Source organism: Frieseomelitta varia, unplaced genomic scaffold (assembly GCF_011392965.1).
Source record: "Frieseomelitta varia isolate USP_RPSP 00005682 unplaced genomic scaffold, Fvar_1.2 scaffold_759, whole genome shotgun sequence".
In the NCBI taxonomy this organism is placed as follows: Eukaryota; Metazoa; Arthropoda; class Insecta; order Hymenoptera; family Apidae; genus Frieseomelitta; species Frieseomelitta varia.
Genome location: NW_025110544.1, coordinates 149866 through 160770, shown reverse-complemented (window position 1 = coordinate 160770; position 10905 = coordinate 149866). Strand labels below are relative to the sequence as shown.

At 35.7% G+C, this 10905-nt stretch overlaps 1 protein-coding gene and 1 long non-coding RNA gene across 2 annotated transcripts in view; both read right to left on the bottom strand.

Annotated features, from left to right (window-relative positions):
• Positions 1–1483: 1483 nt before the first annotated feature.
• On the bottom strand, positions 1484–2989 carry LOC122535737. Its single transcript, XR_006308242.1, has 2 exons — positions 1875–2989; positions 1484–1832 (listed from the first exon to the last, which is right to left on the bottom strand). It is a non-coding gene; the product is annotated as an uncharacterized LOC122535737 (long non-coding RNA).
• Positions 2990–3957: 968 nt separating this feature from the next.
• LOC122535726 (adenylate cyclase type 6) overlaps positions 3958–10905 on the bottom strand; it is an 86165-nt gene continuing 79217 nt past the window's right edge. The window contains exons 17-22 of the mRNA XM_043667497.1: positions 9845–9976; positions 7748–7986; positions 7162–7300; positions 6330–6549; positions 5247–5395; positions 3958–4527 (exon numbers count right to left, since the gene is read on the bottom strand). Of these exons, the coding sequence (XP_043523432.1) occupies positions 4195–4527; positions 5247–5395; positions 6330–6549; positions 7162–7300; positions 7748–7986; positions 9845–9976 (1212 nt within the window). The 3' untranslated portion in view covers positions 3958–4194. The remainder of the gene's footprint in view (positions 4528–5246; positions 5396–6329; positions 6550–7161; positions 7301–7747; positions 7987–9844; positions 9977–10905) is intronic.

Sequence of the window (10905 nt, the reverse complement as noted above, 5' to 3'; positions counted from 1 at the left end):
TCTAACACATCGTTAGGCTTACACACTTATAGACTTGATATGACAGATTGCAGTTTATTCTTTTAGTTTTATTTATTAAGTTACAGACGCTTCGATGCGTTCGCTATTCTTGATCAAGGAAATCAAAGTCAGTTTGGTGAGAAAGAAAAAATTTCGTTTAATACGAAATTGTATTTATTGCATTAGATATCATGTACTGATATTTGTGATTTGTTACGATAAAATATCATACTGATATTCATTGATATTTGATATCGTTAATTGACAACTGATGCTTTAATATCAAGTATCAGTTAGAAATCGTCGGAAAGTTGAATGTTATTTCAATTGAAGAGTCCGAAGGCGAAAAATTAAAGTATCAAACAGAAATAATATTGATGTTCAATTGAAATACACAATTGTGTATAAAATATATAATAGAAATTTTATATCTCATTTTATATTTCACAACGTATTTGCAGAAAGAAAAGAGAAAGGAAAATTGTGCGTTTGCGTGATTTTCAATTGACAGAGGGAAAGCTCGAAGGATAGAAAGTTAAAGACCGGTGAAGGATGATTCATCGAAGCGCCTGTAAGGTTGAACTTGGTTCGATTTATCGAACGATGGCCCGCGGTCGGTTCGATTAATACTTATCAACGGCTGGACCTGCCAGCAACATCAAAATACGTATATATTTCTTTTGCCAATAGAGAACATCGATTTACAGGCTCGCTCTATCAGCTCAAGATCAACTTCAATTGACGACTAAATTAGACTCTTTGGAAAGTTTCACATCCATCACGATAGACACTATGCACGACGATTAAATTCATTCCTAAAAGTTTCTCGTTCGCGCAGAGCCTGGTGTAATAAATGTCAGACTGCGGATTTCTGCACGTGTATGGAGAAAATTGATACATCAAAAATTGCACAGAACGTGCAAAACGAAACTATAGCGATTCGTATAATATCTCTATCGAGCTTCTGTTCTTTCTTTCTTTTTATTTTATATATATATATTTATATGTTCTCAGAAATTTCAATAAAAATCCGCAGTCTAGCTAAAGTTTGATATATACATATATGAAATGAAACCTCGATTTTATCGAATTACATGTTACATATTATTTAAATCATACATGCATTTAATTAATTCGAAACGTCCACGCAAACGACCAATTAGTCTGTTCAGTTGTGTCACCAGTGAAACTCCTCGGACACGTACTTCAATAATCAATTTGTGTATTTCAATCGTTCGTTTGATATAAACGAAATATTCCCGATAAAGAACTGCAGTTGCTTTTGATTAAAAAAAAAAAAAAAAAAAAAAAAAAAAAAAAAAAAAAAAACGAAGTTAAACAAATCAGAGTTTCGATTAATTGATCGACAGACTGCGAATACTCGTGCAATGTCGTATTTTTACTAACGAAACCGAATAAAGCAATTTCATCTTTTCATCTTTTGGATGTATCACGTGCATTCGACGCTCGAAAAATGCACGAAAAATGCGCAGTCTGTCGATATACGCGAGAAAATCACCAGATTCTAGTGATTAAAGCTATAACTTGTTGTTACTGATCGAACGATCGCACCAGGCTCCGATTTTCGATCATTCTTATTATCGACTATGCCAGAACATTGATTTCGTCGCGTGGCTTATTTCTAACTATGATACAATCTTCGTTGGGAGATTTTCCTCGGAATTGCACGACTTTTGACTCGCCCTGTACAGACGACGCAGACGCTGCGCCGCCATCCAAGCATCGAACAGTGAGACAAACAGAGAAAAAAATTTAGGCATTTCGATCGTTTTGCAACATTCTAAATCCGTAGATCGATAGATTATCCAAAACTCGTCGAAACTGAGAATTTAAAAGTGCAAATTTTGACGAACACAGCGTATTACGGATCAGAGATATGAAAAGGAGAACGTCGAAACGATCAAAAAATATTCGCCCAAGGATCTTAGATCCCCGGATTGTCAAATTAGACAATCAGAAAGTTAAGAGTCGCTTGAAGTGTGGCAGACTGAGAATAGAAAATTTCAAGAAATTTGAATTTGAATCGAAGATTCGATAATTTAACGAGTTTTAACGGAATGATAACCTACGACGAATGGTAATGAAATTTGAACGAAACACACATTTCCTATTTCATCCGTAAATTCTCAGATCGAGCGGAACTTAGAGATCTCTCGTTTTATTCACAGCGACGGAAAGAGAACTTTTTTTTTTGCTACTAAACGAAACGAAAATTCTGAAATCGTACGTACGTACAGTAACACGTTATTGACATGTAGAACACAGTTGTGGTTGCTATCGTTGCAACCATACGCGGCATTGTTTAGTCGATAGACACTATCTACTGTCAGACAGAATTATACTGTGCAGAAACGCGTGTATTTTCTCTTATCTAAAATATTTTCACAATATATATATAATTTTTATACATATACATTCTATGTATATATAGAAGATGATTCTTTTTTTATTTTTCTTACGCGTGGCTAAAAAACTCATTAGTCGACGATCAATCTCGTCGATTAATCGAGGGGGGAGGGTTAAAAAAAGAGAAATGTAAAAATAGTGAGTCTTTTTTTCTCTTTTCTTCAGACAACCGCTCTCGTTTTTCGTTCGTTTTTTTTGCCATTCGATTCATAGAAACTTGCCGTGGTCCCGTTTCGTTCTTTTTTTTCTTTTTTCTTTTTTTTTTTTTCTTCTTTTTCTCCTAACGAAATTTGAAAATAAAGAATCCAGCCCACGGTTTCGTTGTATCGAGCTCCTTCTCACACTAATCTCTCGTTATTGACTAGAAGAACTGGCCTGGGCCGACAGCCAGATATCAATTATCGAACTTTGAATTAGTTTTGCGACATCGAGTTGCATTGTATCCGTGATTCGATTTTTCTTGGTTCGATCGAAAAGTGGAATGTTAGATTATTAGAGGATTGGGGGATTTCTATTATTAAAAATTTGAAAAATTGGAAAATTCAGATACCAGATAGTTTAAAAATTAGAGAATTCGAATGTTGTATTATTGGAAAATTAGGGAATTTGAGTGTTGGATTATTGGAAAATTGGAGAATTCGAGTGTTCAATTATTCGAAAATTAGGGAATTTGAACTTTGAATTATTGGAAAATTCGGATGTTCGATTATGGAATTATTGGGAAATTCGAAAATTAAGGAACTCGAGAATTACAGGATTATTCAAAAGTCAGAAAATTGGAACACTGAATACATATTTGGCCATTCGAAGTTTCGAAACTCGGGTTACTAAAATTTCAAAAACTTGATACAACAATTCATTCAAATCGAATCGTTCAACAATCCTGCAAAGTAATAACTTTAAAAAAAATATTTACATATATTATAGATAATACCCCTCGGTGTTATTTCTCTCTCTCTCTCTCTCTCTTTTTTTTAACAACTACGAATGATATTTCCATCGCGAGAACTTAGGTACTTGTTGTCAGAGTTTGCAAATTGATATGGCTGTCAGCTTGGAAGTATTATTCCCCGGAACAGAATGGAACCAAAACAGCTAATCAGATAGAATAGCGAGATACGGCTTAAGTACAATACGAGTCAACTTGGCCCATTATGCCAGATGCTGTTAGTAGCGAGATACACGCACGCACGCACGCACGCACGCACGCACGCACGCACACATCCGAGAAAGTCTGAGTTTCAGCTTTCCACGGATTTCCTCTTTTCCAACTTACGATTACTTGACGAGTTTCAGAGATCGATATTCACCGCTGTACGGGACGGCAGAGACGATCAATCGCGAGATCGGACAAACAGGCTTGGATCCGCTTCCTCCGATTTTATTCGAATTTCCCACTATTTGTTCTGTATCATCTTCAATCCATCCCCTTCGAAGATTTTCGTTTACTCTGGTTTTTCTTGAACTTGAATTTTGAATTTAGCTTAAATTTCTTTCTCCTCGATCGCCTCGAAAGTCTTCTCAAATTTTATCACGGATTTCTTTGAATTTATTTTGGACTTTTTCCTCTTCGATCTTTGAATTTTCGTTTCCCTCAAATTCGACAATTTCGATCGGATTTCCGTGAATCCCTGGACTATTTTCCGAACAAGCTCGATGTCCTTTCATCATAATAATTCAAGAGAGTTCTACGAAAGAGTGCAGAAACCGATTGTTTCTCCCGTCCATGCAGCAAAAATTTTGATAGATACAGATCTACTTGATGCTTCAAACGGTGACGTTAGTCGAAACAGTACCGTCCAAATTGCCATTCGTCACAGAGATAATCTTCTCTTCGTTGGTATTGCTGTGGATATTATTGGTCTTGGTCGAGTCGCGGGGACCATCCAGGAAGTAGGTGACCATGCTACCTTTGCCCTTCACCTGAATGGTACCGCGGCAAGTGAGCGGATATCCTTTGGCCGCGAGGATGTCCCGAACTTCCTCTGTCACCTGAATTCCGTCCAACACCCCTGTTGACTCCATTCTCGAGGCCACGTTCACCGCGTTCCCCCAAATGTCGTACTGCGGCTTTCGGGCGCCTATCACACCGGCCACAACCTACGAATCCCACGAAATTCGTATTGAAAAATTAACATTTATTGGCTCTGTGCACTCGGGAAGGTTTGAAAAATTCAAATTGAAAGATTAATTAATTACTTAACGCGCTTGGAGATTTTCCTCTGCTGACAATTTATTCGCAGAACAGCGAGTTAAGTATTATTTCGTTGCATCGAACAAATTTAAATTAATTAATCCTCCGAACGTCCCCAGATTTTCGTCCATTGGCAATTTATTTTATATTTACGGAACAGTGAAAGTATTACCCCAAACGAAAGCAATTGAATAGCTTGAAATTGAAATTGAAAGATTATTCACATTGTAATTATATTGCAATCATTCGAGATTACAACTATAATCTTGCTTGTTTATTCAGAGATAACTTCGATTTGCAATTTATTTATTTGGCGGGCGAATTATTGCTTCAAATAAAATGGAAATCGTTGCCGACTTTTCAGAAAACGAGATATTAATTTAAATTTAATTTCGAATACGCAGTTACGAAAATTTGGAGGATTCGACGAGTCTGTTTTCTGAAGAAAAGTAAGTTTAGGGCTAACTGGCGGCCCACGGACTGACCCTTGCCCCCACTTTCCTGGTCGCTAGTGCTATCCCCTCCACTGCATCGATGGAAGAGTGGGGCTAGCGATGAGGAAAGTAGGGGCAAGAGTCCGCAAGTTGCGACAGACTCGAGTTATCCAGAACTTGATTGACGTTACCGGTCCGATATTGATGCCCACACGCAACCGGAAGTTGTTGAAGCTGTGTTCATTAACGGAGGCCAGCTGTTCGCGTATCCTGAGCGCGTAGTCGGCCATCGCTGTCACGTGTTTGTAATCTTTCATGTCGCAGGTGTTCCTCGTCAACCCTGTTCGAAAGAAATTAAGTCACGAGAAAAGACCCTTTGAAAGCTTTTGTTCTTTCTCTCATTTGAAATTCGGAAGATTCTTCTCTCTGTTGTGATTAATTTTTCTCTTTTGGAAGAAGTTCCAGTTCTTAGAAGTCTACGGTAGAGACACATTGACCTCTTCGTGTAAAAAAAAAAAAATGCGCCAAACACATTGAAATCTTTTTAATAACCAATAATAGAATAGAATAGAAACTTTCACATTTTGGTACACATAGAAATTTTCATTTCCAATAGCTAACGCTATTGAAGTTTTAATTAACGACTGATAAAGACTTTAGTGTTCTAAAAAAATTCTACATTCTAAATATTCTGTATAATAAACATTCTGTGATCTAAAAATTCTGTATCCCAAATATTCTGTATTTTACACGATAAAATTGTAGAAAATTTTCACATTTCCAATGCACACTGGAAATGCTTCAATGTCCAACTGGTGGAAACTTTCCCGTTCCAAGCAAAATCCTACATTCTAAATACTCTACATTCCGCGCGATGAGATTCAATACTTGAAAAAAACAAGTAAAAATAAATCCCCGAGGGAGTATCTTGCGAAATATCTCCGCGACTAATCCCAGAGAGTCAGTAACGAACGAGTAACAAACACTGATCAGAAGCGAAGTCAAAAAAAGAACCGACCGGACCGCTCCGAGGAGGCAACTAAATAGAAAGCACGGAATGAAAACCGGCGGTGTGTGTTTTCCCCCTCTGGGAAAGTAGAGAAAATAGGAAAATGCGAATGTGCGGGGGATGAAGGAACGAAGAATGGAGAGACGACGTGGCGAATTTTAATCAGTGTCCCGTTGAATAGCGTAATCGAGCGGAAGAGAAAGAGAGAGAGAGAGAGAGTAGAAAAAGATTGGAAGGAAGCGAAAAGTCGACCGACGGTTCTCACCGGACGCGGCCATGTACGTAGCCCCCGTGCTCTTGATCTTCTCGATGTATTTGTACGGTTCCTCGGCGAGGAGCTCGTCGAAATCGGCGATGATCTCGTTCAACAGCCTGAGACACTCGACGCCCTCGTTATTCGCCTCGAGCTCCACGTAAAACTCGGAGAAGTTTGGTATCGAGGCGAACATTATGCAAACGAAGTCGCACTGCTCGTGGTACAGTTCCTGCAATCGTTAATTTCGTGGAAGAATGTGAGGGTGTGATCCAATTAAGAACAGAGCGGGGAATTCTGTTTTTTCTTTTTTTTTTTTTTTTTTGTGAAGTAGACGCGTGATAATTGGAATTCGTATTATTCGTAATGTCAGAACTTTTTCGTATTAATATCTTAATTGTGTATTTATCAAAAAATTATTCCATTTTATACGAATTTATATTAATTTTATCATTTTAGATCTCCTTTACATCAATATTACAGTTACATATTTATTGATGAATTAATATCGCATGATTTAATTAAATATTCAATAATTTATTAGATAATTTACGTTAACTCGCAGTATCTCATTCGTGTTACGTAAATTCCTATTAAATTTTATGCTAGATCTTCTTCATATCAATATCTTGATCACATATTTATGATTTAATAGTTCATTAATAAATCAATAATTGCACAATTGTATTAATTCATATCGTGTAACTTTATATTAAATTTCATCTGTATTCTGTATCAATTCGTGTTATCCAGCTATACGTAATTATCTGCAAGTTTTATGAGATCTTTCGTCCTGTAGATAAACTAACTTATTATCGTCGATACAAATTGTCAACTTTCTTACGTCCGAGTTAACCGTTGATAAGAAGTGGGCAGCCACGTGTTCCGGAAGTATGTTCGCCAGCAGCTTTTGATTGTAGGCCTTGAGGTGCTCCATTTCTTCCTTCTCCTCCGTCGCTTGCAACTTCCACAAGAAATCCAATCTGCATTTGTCAACAAAAATGTCACTTCATACTTTCCCCCAATTCGAGATGAACATAGAACTTCGACATTTTATTTTAACTTCGACATCGTTGCAACACAGACATTCGCAATTTTCTTTTTCTTCTTTTTATAAAAAAAATCCAATCTACATTTGTCAACAAAAATGTCGTTTGCTTTTCCCAGTGCGAGAAGGGGAGGATAGATTAAACAGGAATTTCACGGAAGAAAGCAGTCTTTTCCAAAAAAGAATGTACGTCGTCGAATTTCATTGTTATTAACAACGTGGTTGCGAAAGTAAAGAGTTTTGTTTTTGATCGTTTTCACTCGGACTTGACGATTTTGTGAAATTTTATGAAAAGACGTACACGTATATTATGTTATAATAAAACGTGGCTGCTAGGTGAATTGTGTGAGGATCACACACGTTTGTGTGTGAAATCTATTACCTGTAAGTGGCTTCTGTGTGCTGGGAATGAGCGATGAGACAGGCCATAAAGAAAACCACTAAAACTCCTGCCAGCCATCTTCCAGTCAGTTCTACGTCCCTCTCCTGTATAGCTTCGTAGATACTGATGGCTAAATAACAAGCGACTACCAGACTAAGTATGGCTACTTTGAACACCGATGTTAAGATCTGGTAGACTGCGCAGGTTATCATTACTAACATCACCAGCACCGGAAACAGCTGTAACAAATAAAATTTCCCTCTCTTTTTTAGTGTGTTAGTTGAAAGTTGGAAATTTGGAAACTTGGATGTTCGATTATTGGAAACTTAGGAAATTCGAATGTTCAATTGTTGGAGAATTAGGATACTCGATTATTGAATCACTGGAGAGTTAAAAAAATTCGAATGTTGAATTATTGGAAAATTAGAAAAACTCGAATGTCGAATTATTGGAAAATTAGAAAAACTCGAATGTTGAATTATTGGAAAATTAGAAACTTCGAATGTTGAATTATTGAAAAATTCGGATACTCGATCATTGAATTATTGGAATATTAGGGAAGTTGAATGTTGAATTATTGGAGAATTAGGACACTCAATTATTGAATCACTGGAAAATTAAAAAAAATTCGAATGTTGAATTACTGGAAAATTAGCAAAATTCGAGTGTTGAATTATTGGAAAATTAGAAACTTCGAATATTGAATTATTAAAAAATTCGGATACTCGATCACTGAATTATTGGAATATTAGGGAAGTCGAATGTTGAATTATTGAAGAATTAGGACACTCGACTATTGAATCACTGGAAAATTAAAAAAAATTCGAATGTTGAATTACTGGAAAATTAGAAAAATTCGAATCTTGAATTACTGGAAAATTAGAAAAACTCGAATCTTGAATTATTGGAAAATTAGAAACTTTGAATGTTGAATTATTGAAAAATTCAGATACTCGATCATTGAATTATTGGAATATTAAGGAAGTCGAATGTTGAATTATTGGAGAATTAGGACACTCGATTATTGAATCACTGGAAAATTAAAAAAAATTCGAATGTTGAATTACTGGAAAATTAGAAAAATTCGAGTGTTGAATTTTTGGAAAATTAGAAACTTCGAATATTGAATTATTAAAAAATTCGGATACTCGATCATTGAATTATTGGAATATTAGGGAAGTCGAATGTTGAATTATTGAAGAATTAGGACACTCGACTATTGAATCACTGGAAAATTAAAAAAAATTCGAATGTTGAATTACTGGAAAATTAGAAAAATTCGAATCTTGTATTACTGGAAAATTAGAAAAACTCGAATCTTGAATTATTGGAAAATTAGAAACTTTGAATGTTGAATTATTGAAAAATTCAGATACTCGATCATTGAATTATTGGAATATTAAGGAAGTCGAATGTTGAATTATTGGAGAATTAGGACACTCGATTATTGAATCACTGGAAAATTAAAAAAATTCGAATGTTGAATTACTGGAAAATTAGAAAAATTCGAATGTTGAATTATTGGAAAATTAGAAACTTCGAATGCTGAATTATTGAAAAATTCGGATACTCGATCATTGAATTATTGGAATGTTAGGGAAGTCGAATGTTGAATTATTGGAGAATTAGAACACTCTATTATTGAAGCACTGGAAAATTTAAAAAATGCGAAATTTAAAAATGCGAATATTGAATCACTAGGAAATTAAAAAAATCCAAATATTGAATTATTGGAAAATTTCAAAAATTCGAATATTGAATTACTGGAAAATCAAATTCGAATTCGAACGTAGCGTTACTCGGGGGAAAAGAAATCCAGGAATTCGAATGCATATGAAAGCGAGATCAACCGGAATTTGGCCACGATTTTCTTTTCCAAAGAAATTCAAATAGTCGACAATGTTTCATTGTCGCGTCGGCGCAGTTCTACTCTATCTGTACATATGTATGTACGTGGGAATAATTTCAAGTCTGTCATAAGAGCCACGGCCGCAACTATATAGCATCGATCACGCTTACGTTTCCAGTTAATCTCGCGTTAATTCAAGACGGAATATCGCGTCGAGGCGGATCGAATCGATCATACACGGCACTTACGTCAGCGAAGACGATGTAATAGCAAACATCGACAGGCGCGTCGATACTCTGGAACGTCACGCTTGAATTACCTGGCGACTCGACCGACGGCGATGTCCCGTTTCCACACACGCGAATGCTCTCCAGCGTTGCCTGCAATCCAAACATTACAAAATCCATCGCTGGCCTATCGCTCTTTCGTTTTTCCCATTTTCTGTTCCATCTGTTCTTCGGGGAACGAACCGGCCATCGATCATCCGACGATGTTTCTTAAACGTCGAGCAAATTTGCTAACTTTTAGCCGAGTTAACCTCTTGCGCTGGAATGACGTGCCACGCACGTCGAGGATATTTTGTCCCAAAATTGCAATATTTTCTCAGTTTTAAGTATATTTAAGAATATAACCCAGGCAAAACAAATAATAAATTTGTTAGTCCTCAATAATTTCCACCCAGTGATATCAAAAAAGAAAACGGCGAATTATTGTATACGGTTTTGGTCACTCGTTACGGTCCGCAATCAGTTGCCAGCGCAAGTGGTTAAATCCAGTTTCTAGTACAGTTTCTGGGGGAAAAATATTAGACGAACATTGCAATTTTAATGTCTTCCGTGTTTTTTTTTTTTCAAGCAGTCAGCAAGATTGTTTTTTTTTAAACAAAGTTTAATTCATTTCAAACATATGAATAATCAATAATTATCAGTTAATAAGTATCCGTCACGAGTGATCGAGTGAATTCACTATTTACAATAGATTTAAATCACTGCAAATGATGGGCATGGTGAAACAGTGCGTCAATTGTTAAAAAAAAAATGATTAAAAATTATTCTACGCAACGTGTGAAAATTATTATCAAAATTACATTCATGATTGTAAATTTTGTATATAAAATAAAGAAATAAAATATTAATAGAAAAATATTAATAAAATATTAATAGAAACTGAAATATTAATAAATACTAATTGTGACAATAAATATTGAATTAATACTAATGACAATAACAATAAAATACTGAAATAATAAAATGCATAGGTTGGGCTAGCTTTTACACAATCTTCATGTTTTCTCGTGTCGTAATATTAT